Source organism: Rhea pennata, chromosome 2 (assembly GCF_028389875.1).
Source record: "Rhea pennata isolate bPtePen1 chromosome 2, bPtePen1.pri, whole genome shotgun sequence".
NCBI lineage: Eukaryota > Metazoa > Chordata > Aves > Rheiformes > Rheidae > Rhea > Rhea pennata.
In genome coordinates this window covers 137,751,068-137,769,089 of record NC_084664.1, presented here as the reverse complement: position 1 = coordinate 137,769,089, position 18,022 = coordinate 137,751,068, and the positions used below count along the sequence as shown (strand labels likewise).

The 18,022-nt window shown below is 37.6% G+C and overlaps 1 protein-coding gene across 39 annotated transcripts in view; it reads left to right on the top strand.

Annotated features, from left to right (window-relative positions):
- The window catches only part of RIMS2 (regulating synaptic membrane exocytosis 2), a 459,058-nt gene that overhangs the window by 184,466 nt on the left and 256,570 nt on the right, over positions 1-18,022 (top strand). For all 39 annotated transcript variants that reach the window (XM_062568285.1, XM_062568269.1, XM_062568279.1 and 36 more), the window contains one exon: positions 6,871-7,796. In XM_062568285.1, coding sequence (XP_062424269.1) covers positions 6,871-7,796 — 926 coding nt within the window. The remainder of the gene's footprint in view (positions 1-6,870; positions 7,797-18,022) is intronic.

Sequence of the window (18,022 nt, the reverse complement as noted above, 5' to 3'; positions counted from 1 at the left end):
TCTTCAAATTTTTTTTTTAAAAAAAGCTTTAGGATATTTTACTGCTTTGGAAAAGGTAAGCATTCATCAGTGTAGCTGAATGAACAGAGATATAAAAATACAGTTACTTCTTCTCATTAGTATTTTCAAAAGTAGTTTTTATGCAGATTCTCAAGGACATACTTGCGTGTGTGCCTGCATGCTTCTAAGTATTACCAAATTTACAGTGGATTAGTGAACCATCAATAAACAAAGGCTATATTTTGAAATTGCAGTGCAAAAATATTCATATGTTTAATATTTACAACAAATTCTTGTAACTTGTTAAAAGCTTTTCTTTTTATAGTTTTCTAAAATCAGATCATAGGCCATAAACAAGAGATAATGAAAACTTGGTCATGAAAGAAGAAGAGAAAAACATCTTCCACTGGCAGTCCCATTTACTGCATGTGATGTTCTTTATTAAATCAAGAACTGTGAAACTTGTTGCTTAAATATGCATAGATTAGCAAGGGATGTTTAATTCACTAGTTTTGTTCAGTGGTTGTGTGCTTTTTCTGCCTTATAATTCCTTCTCCACGTGTGATGATTAAACCCTTCACAGCTGCGTTTCTGCTGAATTACTTGTATAGAAAATAGGTGATAGTGAGGTAATTGCTTTGTTCTGTATGTCTGTGTAATCATGGCAAGTTCAAAGCAAAGTTGTTATCAGTGGTGAATTTCTTCAATGATTTTCTTACCACAAACTTCCTTTCATACCATTTATACTAGCCTGCAGTTAGGGAACTTGTATTATCTGGTAAAATCTATTACAGATCAACACCTATAGTATTAGTCTCATGCTTCAGTAAATTTTATAACCATCATTGTAAAATTAATTCATTATGGCTTGGATATATTTAGCTGGGGGTATTTTAATGATTCAAAATACAGTTGCTATAAAGTACAATTTATAAGGCATGGGTGAAAGGAGAAATGAAGTAATGTCTTGGATGAACTGTATGTAGTGAATTGCTTAAATACCTGACTGCTAGATGTTCTTCAGGGTAGCCTGTTTAAAACCATATTGGTCAAAGAATGTGATAAATTAAAAACCTTTTTATCAGAGTAGGCATTTTAAATACTGTAGCTTGAAAATCATGCAATGGTTACTTATGCTCTTTTTTTTAGGAGTGAGAAACCTGGGAGAGGGGAGCATTTTGAAGATTCAACATAGTATAAATCTAGACAGTACAGAACTGCAGAAGATCTCTGTGCAGAAATTGGAACTACTTAAAAGCCAGAAAAGGCTATTTTATTTTTAATAAGCTGAAGCCATAGCTGCTTTTGGAGTGTGTACAAAATGATTTCTCATGCACAATGAGATTCAGCAAAACTGTTTTATGAAAGTTATAAACAGCGAATGAGAAAAGGAGTGAAATCAATACCTACTGGTCTCTTAAAAACACTTCAAAAAACTGGTATACTTTTTTTTTTTTTTTTTTTAAACACCTCAGTTTGGCAAAGGAAGTCTGTGGAGATTTCATAGCTTTCGTAAAAGTGCCTCGCAGAGCAAGAACAAAATGCTGCCTGACAAGGGCAGTCCGCTCTCCTGCACCTTGCCGTGCCCCTCCTCCTGGGGGTTCTTTGCACTCGCAGTGTTAGGTTTGTTTGGTTAAGCATGGTAGGAATTAAAAATTTAGAATAGGAAAAGCAAAGTAATTAACATCTCATTACTGAAGTCCAAATGCCTGTTTACTGTTGTAGGAGTTTGGGCTGCAGGGCGCATAGTGTGTTCGGTTCATCTTCTTGCGGTTCAGGTACTTTTTTGCAAGGTGTCATGAATGTGTTAGATCTGCTCCTTGTCACTGACTTAAATAGGTACCTGACCAGCTTTTGATTATAGCACACAGAAGAGTAGAGCCATTCTTGTATGATCACTCAGGGAGCCAGTAGATGTGGTTTTCCTGACAGGAGTAGCCTAGAAAAGGAGAGACTTGATGTAATTTAGGGGGTCACTCACAAGAAGCCGTGTCCCTTGCATGGCTTTCGCGACAGTTCCAGGGGAAAATGTGAACCTTTACATACTCTGAATTATTTTTTCATATATTGAGAGTATCATGCTTTGAAAAGAATTAAGCAAAATTGATTTTAGGACATGAGTCAACGCTCATTATTCTGAATAGTCCTTCCTACTTGCGTAGTCATTCGTGATAGTTTTCTGAATAACCGTGTTTTGTTTTTCTGTGCTTGTATCAAAACAGTGGTCCCTGCTATTAAAACATGAGCATAGTTTTACTGATGCTGAAAGAAAAAAAGTGTAAGGAATCTTTTTGAGTTAATATGTTTTTCTTTTATGGATGCTCAAATTGATTTTGTTTGTTCTTGAATTCTGAAATATTTCTTTTTCCCGGAAATAGAAGGAAAGTAACTTTTCTAGCAAAGGCCAAACAAATGAAAATTGTAATATTATACTGCTGTCATCTTTCTAATTCCTTTAGAATATGTACAGTACAAATATTTTTAGTTTAGGTTTTTCAGTCAATTGTATTCCTTGGTAATTGATAGGAAATAGAGAACAAAATATTAGACTATCTTTTGGTGAATTATAATGAAGTCTTATGAGTAGGTGACCAATACTGTATTTTCAAATAGCTGATCATGACTCAGGCCAACTGAGCATTTACTGTTTTCTTTAATTGGCCCCAAATTTCATATTTGTAAAAAAAAAAAAAAAAAAAAAAAAAAAATCTCCCAAGTTTATGTGGATGAATTTGGGTACCCATATATTTGAATGTAGTTTTAGAATGATATTTTCTTGGAATTTTTCTCTAGTTTAAATGTCTTCTGTTGTTCTGAGAACAAGATTAGTATCCAGGAAGAGCTGAGATCTAGTTTTGGCTGTGATATTAATATATTTTTTTGCAGTGTTGTTGAATATCACTGGCTTTTGTAATGTATCAGAAACTTGCCTTTTTTATGTTTTCTTCTTCCTCAATACTCTTATGGTCACTTAAAAAAAAACTTACGTCAAAGATTCTCAAACTGTGTAGTACCGATACAGAAATCAGAGTCATCAAAGCAGCACAGATGTACAATATTCTTGTGTGCCATATTTTATGTACTGTTACCTGCTATTGGAGAGTGGGGGTGCTGAATAATTTAACTGTATAAGCAGGAAATCAGGATACAGTCAATCTATTTGCTTTTTTGTAGTACCAGTGATATCTCTGTAAATAAGGTTTCCAGCAGTGTAAGGTTCAGAGGTGTGTGTTACAAGAGTAGATGTCATCTATTCATAAAAGGAAAAGAAAAAAAATGTACAGTGATAATTAGTAGAAAATAAATTTCAGTTTCTATACCTGAAAATTCGCTAATATTATTTATTAGAATGTGCCTGACAAAGATTTGTGTAAGCTTTAGAGTTTTCTGAACATAATAAGATTTTCATTTTATTATTGATTCAAAGAAACAGTAATTGCAATGGCTCTGAGGATTTTTCAGTGGAGTGATAACCTTTTCAGAAAAGGTGGTAATCCTTCTGACAAGGAGGTGCACGGTAGTTAGCTGAGCTGGAAGCTGGATGGTGCATATCGCACTTGCTGACAAGCGTTCAAAGTTCTCTAAACTTTTAGTGTTCCATAAAGTCCTGCAAGAACACGAGTAATAACTTTCCATGGCGTATCTAGCTGGAGGAACATGAGGATAGGCTTTTTTTTTTATAAGTTATCCTGAAGGTAGATGATAGTGAGAAATGGATTAGACAAAGGCTCATGAAGGTGAGTGAGAATTAGCATGTGATCTAAAAATAACAGCAGATTTTTAATAGTAGTGTCTGACTATGTAAGTTTTCATGAGTACTATACATCCTGTCATATGTTTTAAAACATGTACATTGTACAAATGTATCTGTAGTGGGTATTTTTATAATTAAAAAGAGTAATGGTGAAGCAGGGGCTGCTTGCGTTGTGGTGATGAGTGGGCTGGAGTAGTGAGTGCTGTGGTGTGGCTGGGCAGGACGAGCCCTTTCTCGCTAGCTGCCTTCCTGGCCTGTCGGATGCACCGGTACAGTTAATTTATTTCTGATTGATAGGATTACAACTTCTGGCATTTGATCCTGGTAGTGAAGTTAAATCCTTTCAGCAGGGATGAAATTAATTGGAAAGGGAGCTTGATAGTTCCAGTCAGCATAGGCCAGGAATTAAATCAGTGACTTTTACCTGACAGGCTGCTCTCAGTGAAGAAAAACGTTGCACTTGCAGGAAGCTCCTAATTCTTGCATGTGACCTAATAGTTGCCTCATGTGGAGCAGCTCTGTAAGGCTGCTTCCTCCCAGGCAAAACCGGAATAGATTCAGGACTCATAGTCTTTCCATTACTGTAGGCCGTAGGTGCGCTGATACATTCCTGGGCTGGCAACAGAATGGAGCAAAGGCAATGGCTGCTTGTGGTAGCTGTAGCATTCAAGGTCAGAAAATGTTTATGTAAGAAGCATAAAAGCTTAATGCTGTATTGGCATATTCTGCTCTCATTGACATAGTTCATGCTAGCAAAAAAGGGTGTTTTTATTAGTTAATCTTGTACCATTTCCGCAGATGAAATGTTTTCCTGGCAGAAGTGTATTTATCTCAGCAGAAAGTCTACAATAATTGCTCTTACTCATACGGAAGTTTCATCTTTCTTATTCCCTCAGCCCCTCCTTCCCCCACCTGCTCTTGTCTCCCGTTGTAGTAGTGACGTTTCCGGAACAGATTTGTCTCTACTGTTTGTATTTTTATGAGAATGTTGTGACTTGGATTTATTATTTTGTAATAAGGGGACAGTATCTGGGAGTTGAAGTTTGGCGATTTTTTATTATAGACATGGTCAAAATTTTCAACAGTGAAGGTAATTTGCTACCGGAATACCTTACTTAGGGATATGGCTTATATTTTATCCGTTGAAGTATTTAAATGGAAAATAAATACCTTCCCTAAAAGTAAGTTTCCATATATAACCTCTGCTGTATTAATGAAAACCTCTGTGTCTTTGCAGACTCTCTGCATTCTAGTAGTTCTGTAACTACTTGTCCCCATTGCCCATTTCTTCTGGTTTTAGACTTACAAAACGTTCTTTGTGTCACATTAGGACTATTCAGTTTGACTTCCCAATGACAGGACCCGTAGAGTTCTTATTAAGTTTAAAGAGGTTAGGATATGTGCTGGTACTTACATCAACACTTTAATAAGACAGATAGGACATCGTAGCATCACTGTAAGCAAATAGGCATCCAAATGATGCTTCTTTTATTCGTTAGGCTTCACAGGAAGAGTTGTAGTTTTGCAAGACTGAATTAATTTCCTCATTTGCAGATGCCATTATAAGGCTGAAGTACTCTAATATTTATGGCAGACTGGGTCCAAATCTTCCGAGCACAGTGTAGTGACCCAGTGTGGTACCTCAGACAGAGTGCCAGTTTACCAGTCACCTCCTGCACAAACTCGTCTCAGCCAGCAGCTTTCTTCCCTTGCTGAGCAGAAGCTGCATTTCCCATCTGGCTCTGAGAAAAGCATTTTCTTGCCTAGTAGCTGGGCAGAGCACTTTCGGCTTGCTTTTCTAGGCATCAGGAAGAGCCTGCTTGTCCTCCCCTTCACTAAGTTGAAGCTTTTTCTTACGCTATCCCTTCAATGACAACTGTGGTAACAGCAGAGCTCTGATCTCCTTTTCCCCATCCTTCCTCGCATTAGGCTGGATCTTCTCCTCACTGTCTGCCTGCAAGGTTGCTTTTCAGGATCAGTGCCATTTGTGAGGATGCAGACAAATTAAAAAGCAAGATAGAATAAGATATAAGAAGAGTAAATGCTTGATAATGCAACAATAGGTTCACACGTGTATTTTCATTGCTTAAAGCTTCACTACCCCCTATTTAATGAATCCCTTCTAACCAAGTAGCAAACAATGCTATATCAAAAAAACAAGATATGTAACATTCATAATGTATTCCAGACACTTTTTGTATTAAAATATTGTCTATAAGAAAATTGAATGCTTCAGTCAGTCATTTGTCAGAACCATGAAAGAATGTGAAAAAAGAACTGTTTATCAACATTCTTCTGAGGACTATGAACTTGTCTATGGCTGGATATGATGTCTTAAAAAGAGCTGGTCAAAGCTTCATGTGGTACAGGAAAACCTTTCAGGTATCTAGCTGATGTATTTTGTTCACATGCTTGGACTATTACTACCATTAAAAGTAGGGATGAGAAGGAGTTTTCAGTCGACTCAGACTGGCAGGACCTTGAGGCGCTTTGCTTTCTTGTACAACACAATAAATGTTTTGCTTTCTGAGTTTATGCAGACTATGTGGTTTAGACAAATGCTGCCATTGGATCTTTGCATGTCCTGATTTCTGCCCTTGGCAGGCATTATAGTTTTGTGAGAACTCAAACATACATATGTTTTTAGACAGTAATAGCTCTTATAAGATCAGACTGACTAACTGAATGATCCATCTGACCTTAATTTCTATAGGGATTATAAAAGTGAAATAGAAGTATTTGGTCAAGATATATCACCTTAAAATCATTACTGGGGTTACGTAACTGAGATACTTGTAAAGCAGTTAATGACTGTAGATTAGCACAAGCATTTATATTCTGTATCTTAGAATATGCATTATTATCATAGTAACATTTTTTCTGTAAAGTTTTGACTTAAATTGTGCTCTATTAATAGCTATTATATAGCTTTGCAGCATGACTTGCTTTCTTTAATGTAGTGCAGAAAATGTGCAAGCACATTTGGAAAGAAATGCAGTGAATTGATTTTTTTTTTCCTTCAGTGGTTCATTTTATGAATTAGCATTAACTGTTTATTTGTGCAGCAGGAAATATTGACAGAATTCTCTTTCTTCTCCCTTGTACTGATTATTTAGGAAAAGAAGCCCATCAATATCAAGAGATCAGAATAGAAGATACGACCAAAGAGAAGAAAGAGACGAATATTCACAGTATGCTACATCAGACAGTGCAATGCCCAGGTCACCATCAGATTATTCAGATAGGCGTTCGCAGCGTGGGCCTCAGTTATACGAAGAACCTGAACTGGGTGATTACAGAGATTCCAACAGGAGGAGTCGCAGGCGTTCCAAGGAGTATCCGGTAGAGGAGGAGGATGTACAGAACAGGGAAGAATATGAAAGGCAGCGGAGGGAAGAGGAATATCAGGCACGATACCGAAGTGATCCTAACTTGGCTCGTTATCCGGTTAAGCCACAACCATATGAGGAACAAATGCGTATCCATGCTGAAGTATCCCGAGCACGTCATGAGCGGAGACATAGTGATGTCTCATTGGCAAATACTGAGGTGGAAGATTCCCGGATATCTATGCTGAGGATGGAACGACCATCAAGACAAAGATCTGTGTCTGAGCGCAGAGCTGCCATGGAAAATCAGCGTTCATACTCTATGGAAAGAACTCGAGAGGCTCAGGGACCAAGTCCCAATCGCCAGAGGACCACAAATCATAGCCCTCCTACCCCTAGGAGGAGTCCTATTCCTCTGGAAAGACCAGACGTGAGGCGCTCTGATTCACTAAGGAAACAACACCATTTGGATCCCAATTCTGCTGTACGGAAAACAAAACGTGAGAAAATGGAAACCATGTTACGGAATGATTCACTCAGCTCAGACCAGTCTGAATCTGTCAGACCTCCACCACCAAAGCCCCATAAAACAAAAAAGGGAGGTAAAATGCGCCAAGTTTCATTAAGTAGCTCAGAGGAAGAACTGGCCTCTACTCCAGAATATACGAGTTGTGATGATGTAGAGATTGAAAGTGAAAGTGTTAGTGAAAAAGGTAAGATTTCTTAATTTTTTGATTATTTCAATCTATAGTTGTGGTTCAGTTTCCATTTCCTTGTATTTCTGTTTTACTGAGTAGAATGGATTGCAGCTACATATCAGCGGTTCTTCAAATGTGTCTTAGGTTTGTTGGAGTTGGAATTGGAGTTCTTTTTAATTTTTGTTTCATTTATTGAAATCCACATTTAATGACAAATTGCACAAAGAGTTACGTGAAGAAGAATATAACTGCTATATAGAAGTATTTGGATATGTTAAATGGAAAACTGTGCCTATTGAAAATTAAGTTAATTAAATTGCAAAGTATCTAGAGCTGGATTGTCATACAAAGTCATGGTTTCATGACCATTAACAGCAGATTTGCATACCCCTGGGTCACCCATCAGTAAAAATTTGATCTGGATCAAGCATGGGCACAACTGCATTTCTGTTGAATGAAGTAGAGCACATGATACAGAGCTTATGCCGGCTTCATGCTGGCTACTGTAGGTTAAAGAGGTCTGATCTAGCAAAAAAACTGTCCGTAACCCATTCAAATTTTAAACACATTTCAGATGACTGACATGGTTTCTATCAGCAGAGAGTTCTTTTTGCCGTGAGGCTCTGGGGCATTTTGGTTTTAGCACTTACTAGGATTCATGATGCTCGAGTTATTCCATTGTCAGAAGAAAAGCTGAGATTAATTGGAATGGTTCCCAACCCAGCAAGAGGTAACAGTTCTTACATACGACTGAAACATGAAAACATGGGAGACCATCAGCTTAAATTGTTAAGTGAGTTGAATCAAGTTTATAATATTAGATCATTTACCTTCATGTATTGTGTTGGTCTAAAGTACAATAGTTGTAACTTGTTTTCTGTTACTATTATTATACCAGGGCCTCTTTTCCTCATGTTCATGACTGTTTTGTGCTCCTTAATAGCAATGTTCAAGGTATGAAAAGGTAGGAAAAGGAAGTATCTTTTATTTATAAAGTTTCAGTGTTTATCTGCTGCTGTGGTTTGGGACTAGAAATTTTGCTATATTTTTGCTACAATTTATTATTATAATTATATGATTTTTTCTGAAGGAAATAACTTGGCAGAGTTAGTGAAATTACTCTGGATTTCATACGTCAATAGCAGCAACTTGAGTCTGATTAGTAAGGAGTAGGATAGTGTAGAATGGAAGGAAATTTGGCCCAGAGTCAAAGCAGACATATATTCACTAACATAAAATTCCTATGATGAAATCCTGACCCCTTTAATCTTCCTGATCAACAGCAAAATTCCTTTCAACTTCCAGGGATTCATGATTTCAGTTTTAGTAGCAGCCCTGAAGAAAATAGATGCAGTTAGTATTGGGAAGATGAGTAAAGAAATGTTTATCCAGTGAAGTTTACAATAGGAAACATAATATACAACATAATATACAAATATTGTGTTGCATGTTATTTGCATACATAATACACAAAACCTGTACGAAAGAAACATACAAAAATGTTGGAATCTTTGCGACCATAATGATAGTTTTCACATACCTAATTCTATATTTTAACTATGAAAGAAAGGAGGGGAGAGAGTACAACTGGCTCAGCAAGGGAAGAGGCCTGACTGCTTCTTACCTTTTCTTCCACTCTTCAAACCCTGCATCATTCTTTCTGTTTTCATGAGTGTCTCTTACCACGTGAAACAGCCTGCATGAAGAGTTCATATAAGCAAGTGATTTCTTCATGGACATCACTAACAGAAATCCACCACATAAAACCCCATCTCCTATCTATTGCAATACGTTGTTATTTCCTTAATTGTTAAAAAGGCAATTAATTATTTTAAACACATTTTATAGAAGTGGGCTTCCCCTCCCCATAGATTACTGACTTTCTGCCTTTCAAGGGATCCCCGGATCTGAGGAATTCTCAGCTGTCCTTTTAGGCCACATACAAAGTCTGTTTGGTCTAAGATGTAATGCTAAATATGAAAATTTCAGCCTCAGAGCCACAAAGGGTGGCAATGTTAGAGTGAGATTTTTAATGCAGTAATAGTTTGTTCTTCAAAAGAAGAGAATAATTTGTTCTCCATCTCTTTATAATTGGATTTACAGTATCTTTTCACAGAATCTGCAAATAAATATTAGCAGCTGCTCAGCTGTGAGAAGCATTCTGGGTGGAAACTGCAGGAGCAGCTGTTCGCTAAATTAGATCTGAGACTTTCTGAGCCCTCTACATTGGTTTTTTGAAACTACTGTAAAAATTGTGAATTATCCCAAAATATAGCCATAAATTCTTAAAAGAGCTGCAAGTTTACCTCTTCAGGCTTATCCTCAATACGAAAAAGTTGATACTACCTTTTTAAACATATATATATATTTGTAAGAAATGAGGATAACCTTTTCATTCTACAAATCCAACAGAAACAGATGAGTTAGGAGCTCTGGGAACAGCATCCATTATTACTGAATATCTGTGACTTTAAATATTTGGGTCTGATCTCATTTCAGTAGCTGTGTGTCTTAAGGTAATTCTTCCTTAATTTCTGAAACAATATCTTGACTGTCTTCAGGGAGGAGACCAGACAAAATAATTTTTCTGCATGTTTCTTGTAATGGAGCAGGAGAAACCATTGCCTCGGAATGCTCCTGGCTCTTCTAAATCGGGGATGAGGGAAACTGTGAGCTACGATTGGAAACAGAGAAGGCTGATGAACACCTGAACATCACTGAGGCACCCAGTAGACAGCTGTATGAAACACAGGAATGATGAAGTGTTGTAGGTACTGACACGGTAGATAATCTCTGTCAAAGATGGAGTTTCAGCTGTAAAAGCAAAAGAGCTGGATTCCTAAGATACTACATAGGTTTTGTAATGCAACTGTATTTGGATCAGGAAATTCAGGTCATAAACTAGGCTGAGACTTCTTGTATTGGAATGGGAATCCAGAGGCTGCAGGAAGAGAAAGTTTAGTATCTACAAAATAAAATGGGATTGTGTGGCTGGAAACCAGTGGGTTGAGATGGATAAGGAGGCTTGAGTGAAGCAGAAGAGGAGAGAACAAACCTTGTAGGTCAGGTAGACTGAACCTGTGACCTGTGGTTTGGGAAGAACAGAAAAAGTGAAGGAGATGGAGCTAATAAGCATAATTGGGAAGGTGAGAACTGGAGTTTGCTTAACTCTAGGTTGCAGTGTACTGAGCTTGGCTGAGAAGCAGCAGACTGGCAACATGAGAAGAAAGCTTGGGACAAGCAGTGAGTTGTTGAGAAAAGGATGTTTAGAGAGACGTACAGGAGAGCTGAGCTGGGCATGGAAACTTCGGCGAAGGGACCTGGGACCTGCTGAGGAAGGAGCGCAGGTCTGGCGGCAGCAGCCTGAGGAGCAGGGAGGGAGATTGCCTAAGTGAAAGAGCTGGACTAAGGTGAGGAGCCACTGGTCTGTCACACCAGTCTTTAAAAGGTCAGGAAACAGTGCACAAAAGCAGTACTCAGTGGACATGATTAAGATTACAAAATCATTTATTTGAAACTTAGGAAATACCAGAATTAGACACATTTTGCAGATAAATTTTTGTCTGGTTCTTCATACATGTTAAAATTGTCATCAACGATAGAACTGTGAGCTGATTTACCAGATGAGCTCTACTTTATTCCGCTCATAGGATGAACAGATCTCACTGAGCTCTTCAAAATTATCCAAAACTCCCCAGATTTTTTTAAGACTTGTCTAAGGGACCTTCCTCTTCTCTTCTTGTGAATACCAGATTTCTGAAACTGCAAAAGCTGTGTCTCCTTTTCAGCACTGTCACTAGTCCTGGAGATTGGTGCAGCAGGCGGTCTGCTGTGCAAGGCTTTATCTGCAGGATAGCATTCACCATCTGTGTGGTTCTGTTGGAAAATATGTTTTACAGACAAAAAAAGGTGACCATGTATTTTGAACAAAAGTACTAGATATACTTCCTAAAAGAACAAAATTGATTAAAATATTAGGCAAAAACAATTCTTGAAATACCAGTGGTTTTATGAAATTGTAACTTTTAAGAGGCAGTAAACATAAAAAAATGTAATGATAAAATTTTAAATGTTCTGTATTGTTAAGTTCACCTTTTCTTCCTCAAAACCATTCCAGTTTACTTGGTTCACTTTCAAGGTCATGAGAAACATGAACTGTAAAATAATAATTGTCGTATTATTAATTGCAATAAAGTGAACATTGGATTACACTATCTACAAAATTTCAAATGAATTTATGTTTTTGTGATAGGCAGATTAGTCCAAGCTGTCTCCATTGCTTGTCCAATTTAAGTCTATTTTATTATGAGGAAGTAATTAAAGTATTTTTCAAATTTGTGTTTGTAGATAGATGTTTGTCGGTTTTGTCTTAAGGAATATATGTCCAAGGGCCAGTTGGAGTGCCGACCACCGCCCCCCCCACCCCCCCCCCCCAAAAAAAAAAAAAAAAAAAAAAGGAAAGAAAAACAAATTTGTCAGCTAGCGTGCGGTAGATTGAGGAAGAGTGCTGCACACTTGTCCTGTGTATGTGCAAATTTCTCAGATACCGTTAGAAAGCCATATGGTACCACTGCCAAAGTATTCCTAGTGGCCATACTGTCACGCTTGCAGTCCAGTCCGAAGAGGCTTGCCACAGTCATGACCAGGAAATCCAGTGTTCCTTGGGGCTGTTGTGCCCCTGTTCACAGCGAAGGTAATGCAGAGGCAAAGTGTGCCTGGAGCGGACACACTGGGGGAGCCGGGGCATCCTACAGGCCCTTACGAATCCCCAAAGCTCTAGCGTTCCAGCCAGACACAATCTCTGCATGGAAAAAGAGAATTAATCCACGGAGATCTAGGCACATGATAGCTCTAAACATTCCTCTGATTTGCTCTGAATATAAAGTAGGACATGGTGGATTTTTTGACAGTGGTGGACTGTTCAGGAATTTGTGCACACCATGCTGCCACCCCCGTCCAGAGAGCCCTGCGAGTGGCATCTCTTTGCACAGACGGTGACTGACATCTTACGTGGGTGGAATCTGTGCGGGAGAAGGCAAGTGTGCTTCTGTGTTTTGTCAGAAGTTCAGTTCCTAAGTTTACTTTTTGCTTTTACTGTTCTTTTATCGAAACGTGATAGCTAGATTCGTTTTTGTTGGAGAAATTCAAATAGATAACGTGCAGATAGGCTCCCGTGATCTTCATGTGCTTCAAAGTCCCTGTATTGTTTGAAAGCTCCAGAGCACAGGTTGTCTGGGTAGAGATGTGTGTATGCAGGGCGAAGGGGTAATTTGCTGTTCTTTGGCACTAAGTGTGTTAAACTCAGCTATATCACCTTTTCTTAGTCATGTTATGTTCACTTACAAAAATATGAATAACCGCACTTTTTCATAACAGAGGTCATGGAGATCCTCACTTATGGAACAGGTTACAGAACCTAGTTTTTTATTGCAAAATTAGAATCAATCCAATCCTGTTTGGTTTTTGACATAGAATAAAGTTTGTTTGGAAACAGTTTACTATTGTTGCAAGTTAAAAATTCGTTGTGGCACGAGGTGCAGGGAGAGAAAAAGCACGTTTTTATGTCTGAGTGCTGCTGCAAGAATAGTGTACGTCTTACACAAACAGAGTTGCTGAGCAAGTGAGATATCGTCACAGTCCTCTCACTTTTAAATTCTCAGAGACAAGGGACCTGATTTCAGTCCTCCTTGTGCCAGCTTCATACATCTTCAGCAACTCTGACTTAAAAGTTAACTATGCTAAGTTAGATCAGAATGAGGACATTGTTTCTTAGATCTTGTTCATTCAGGTTAGAGCGTTCCTGGAAGCCTAATGTCAGTGTAACAAATGAGAATTGTACTAGAAGGCAACATTTCAGGGCTGAGCACAGCACTTTTCTTGAACACTAGTGTCCTTGAAATGCTACTGTTTCAGGATGGACATAGTTTAGAGATAAAAATGCTGAATTCTGAATGGTCATTAGAAGAATAATTGACTAGTTAAAACACTAAAAAGTCTGCCATGATTTTTTATTAAAAAACAGGTTTTAGAGACTCACTGCATTTTTTATTATTTTCCTTTTTTCCTTATATTGTAGGTAGGAGGATGTTTTCCATTTGTAAAACAAACAAACAAAAAAACGCACTCCTTTGTCAAAGAGGCTTCTGCCATTTTATGTAAAGAAAATAAGTTTTTAATGTATAAAGAGGTTAACTGGAAATTCACAGTTCTAGGGGTGTTTTTGCAAGTCTCTGACTTAACTGTAAAGTGATTAATTTCAGCAATTAGGAGATATGAAATGCTACACTTCTCTCATTTGATGTGCTTGAGCGATAAGAAATTACAGCTTTTAAAGTGCTTCTTACCACACCAAATGGGAAGTACCTTACTGTAAAATATTAGTATTGGTTATGATAAGGTTTTCCTAAAAACAAAGTAAAATCTCATAGACACATAGATGATAGCAGAACTAGAATGTTTAAATTTATGGAGATTTCTAATAATAAAGAAGTACTTTTTTATTGTATTTTTACCAAACCTTCTCCTACTTAGACACTTGGATGTTCATTAGAAGACAAAGGGAAGTGATGCTGTCTCCTGTGGTGTTTAGAGGTACCAACTACATAACATTTTAAATTTGCAGGCACTTAAACATTGCATAAGGCAACAACGTCGCTCACAGAAACAGCCCTGCCTTTCCTCATTCTTGACAGCATTTTTCCACCCTCATGTCTCTGCTTCCACACTGCTGGCAGAAGCATTCAAGCAGGTACACGCTGCACCAAGCCAGGAGACTCCTGTGGGGTAGCACTAGTCAGGCAAAAAGCATAAATACCTACATTAGTATCTGAAAATTTTGAACAAAATGATAATGTGTTGTTAGGTATTACGGTGTGTGCTAAAAAGGTGGCAAAGTGTACCTGGCTGTGCTTTATCAGAATGTGAGGATAGATAGGGATTTCTTGAAGTATGGAGGAGGAAATATTTTCACGTAGTAGTCAGAGGAGACAGAATATTTTCTCATAAGTATTGAACATGAGTAATTTCATAATGCTTTAATGCCAACAAAAAATAATACTCATTTTTATTAATTTAAAAGCATGACTAACTTGCAGCCTGAATCTTTTGCATGCAATTGTATGCCAACCATTAAAACTGCAATTCTGCCGTCGTTCCTTTCTCCCCTGAGACTTGGCTAGAACTACAACGATAACAGAGGTGACGTGCGGGCACCACAGTAATGCTTTCCTGATGTGATGTAATGGAAGAACCATCAACTCTGATTGAAGTATTTTAGTGGGTTAGTTGTAGTTATATATGGTTCCAGCTAAGAGTAATCTGTATATTAGTAGAACATGTTTTTTAGATATTTTTCTCTTATGGGGAAATTTTTATTATAATTTTAAGTGATTTTAAGTGATATGTAGTTAAGTATTTAACTACATATTTTTAACTCTTAACTAGAAGATGTATTTTTCCCTAGAAGTCCTCAAAATTTTTTTATTCTGGGCATAAAGTTTTTTTTTTTTAATTAAAACAGCCATTGAATTGTGTGAAATACTACTTTAAAAAGTATTATAAAAAGCATTATGGCTTTCTCTGAGCACTTTCTCCTTTTTTCAATTTAAATAAAAATCAAAATACACATCTGCTATGGTTTAAAAATAATTTCCCGTTATCCTTTCACAACTTGACAGCTGGAAAGTGTGTTGCATAAACTCAGGAAATGTTCAATGGCCTCTTGTAGCAGTAAATAGCAATGGAAGAAATCGCTGTCCAAACATGCCTGGAAAGATACTGATCCTAAGAAATGCAAGGCGTCATGTGGAGGTGGTTCTTATTTTATCCGAATCGACCCACTTATTTCTATTCAAAAGTTGCATATAACAGATTAAAAAGCTTAGAACTTGTGCTCTGAGTCTTGCATTACACATCAGTACTAATAATTCATAAAGATTTGGCAGAGATAAGCCAAAATAAAGACATACTGGATTCAAAATAAAAACCTTTGGTTTCCTATAATGCCATGATAGAATAAAAAGCCAGCATAGAATTTGCTTGAGTTTCTGAACATTTAGCTAAATACTGTAGTGATTGTAGTGAATTCGAGGAGGACTCCCAGCAAACAGAAATCATAAGAACAATAACCATGACATGAGATATCTCCAGAGCACACAGATGTGCATTTTTCATAATACAATTTCCTTCGTACTTCATGAAGTCATTATTGTCCCAGTAGAGTACACATACCTCTCTCTCACAGATGTAATGACTGGATTAGACTCGATGTCATTTTAAACTGTTAGTACTTTTCTGTAACATATTTAAACTGATTTTGCAGATGGTTTTGCTGCTTCCCTAATTAAATATCAGAAACATAAAGGGCCACTGCCAAACAATTTTAGTTAATTAATTTTTAAAAATAATTGTTTAGTTGAGAACATTCTGAACATAGTACATAGTACAGTATGATGGTTTTTGCTGCTTCTTAAAAAAAAAAACATTTTTCCTTTCCTCTTCCTCTGATATTTTTTGTCTGTTTCATTAGGGACAGGAAAATAAAATGGGAAAAAGAAGAGAAATTGAAGTGAAGGGGAATGAGTAAAGTGGACTGTATTTAATGTCACTCACTTCGGAATTTGGTTCTTCGCATGCTCTCGTGTCCTGTTGCCCCAGGCTTCCCCAAGCCTGCCATTCGAGAGCTGGATTTAGTCACAGAAGCCACTTGAGATTAAATGCAAGATTGTTAGAGAGCGCTGAATGCCCAAGTACCTGCTTGCCCGAGGTGACACTGCTCCTTGCCATCTTTTCCCGAATCTCTCCCCCCTCCAAGACTCTAATCCATTGTAATTTATAGTCTAGGTAGCAGAAATACTTGGAATGAGTTATCTAGGTAATGTGGCACCAGTTTGTGTTTCCTGTCATGGCTCTGGCTGTAACGATGAGCTACAGCTGCTCCGTGGCTGCTGGTCACCACAAGCTGGTCCTGCAGCGGTGGCCGAGGCTGGGCGCGAGGGTGGGCTGAGGCAGGGGCCACCGCCACCACCGTGCTGCCCTCCACCTCCTACCCGTGCCCTTGGCCAGCGCCCGGAATAAGTGGCCAGGTTTTTCAAAAGGACAAAACAATGCAAAACACACACACACAGAAAGTGTTTTTTGTGAGAACTTTTTGATGCCTTTCCCTGAGCTCTGTTTTCAGCCAGTGGACTTGCTACTTAGAGGGACTTGCTTGTTTTCTTGACTTTAATTTTTCTGATGGTTGTGGGGACTGTGCATTTCAAGGATCAGTAGTGTGTTTTTCCCATGATGTTCCACTGTTTTGATATTAAAGTCCTGCTTTTGGAAGAAATACAGAAAAACCTTGATGTATTGGTAATGACTTTTTCAGTAATTGAAAAAGTACTAAATAAAATTGTTTGGAGAAAATTGAGCCATTGCAGTTTATCGAATTATCAAAATGGTTCTGTCGTAAACGTGAGTTGAGAAACGCATTTTGACATGAAATACAAAGTGCCTACATCTCTCCTGCAAGTGAGATGTTATATGTAATTTGCTTACATTTTCCAGCTTTCCTAGTGAACTAATCCTTTTTGTCATGGAAAGGTTAATGTAGCTCAGAGTAAACAAAGACTAAGACTGATGTTTAGCACTGAATTGCTTTTTCTTGGCTATAAATCGTCACTTTCTCAGTTTATAAAGTTCCTTACATGGCTTTGAAATGTGAAAATATTTGAAAATTGTAATTTATAATTTATTTCTGAAAACATTTACTATATAATGTATAAGTTTCTAGTGTAAAATACTTGAAAATTTAAAAGATGCAGGTGTGTTGACTATTTGGGCATTGCTACATGTTAAATGAAACTGCTACAGGATGAAAGAGAGGGAGAGAGGAGAGAACATTAAAATTCCACCAAGTTTCTCATGGCAAGATCTCCTTTGCTTTCAGAGCAGCCTGCTCCCACTTTGTGTAACCCACCCAAATCTTGACATTATACAGTGGTTCTTTTTCCCTTTACAGAATTTGTGACTTCTCTCTCAGGTTATTTTCTTTCCTCCCCTCTTTTTTGAGGCCTTTTAATTTAGGTAATAATTTGAGTGATCCTGGTCCAGCACTTACAGGCATTCAGATTTGACTTCTGAAACAGTTTCAGTTGTTATTTAACATCAGCTTAGTAAATTGCACTTGATTCTGATGGAAACCATTGATTTTTATATACATACTTGATTTCTCCTTTTCATCTCCTTGATTAAGCAATTTG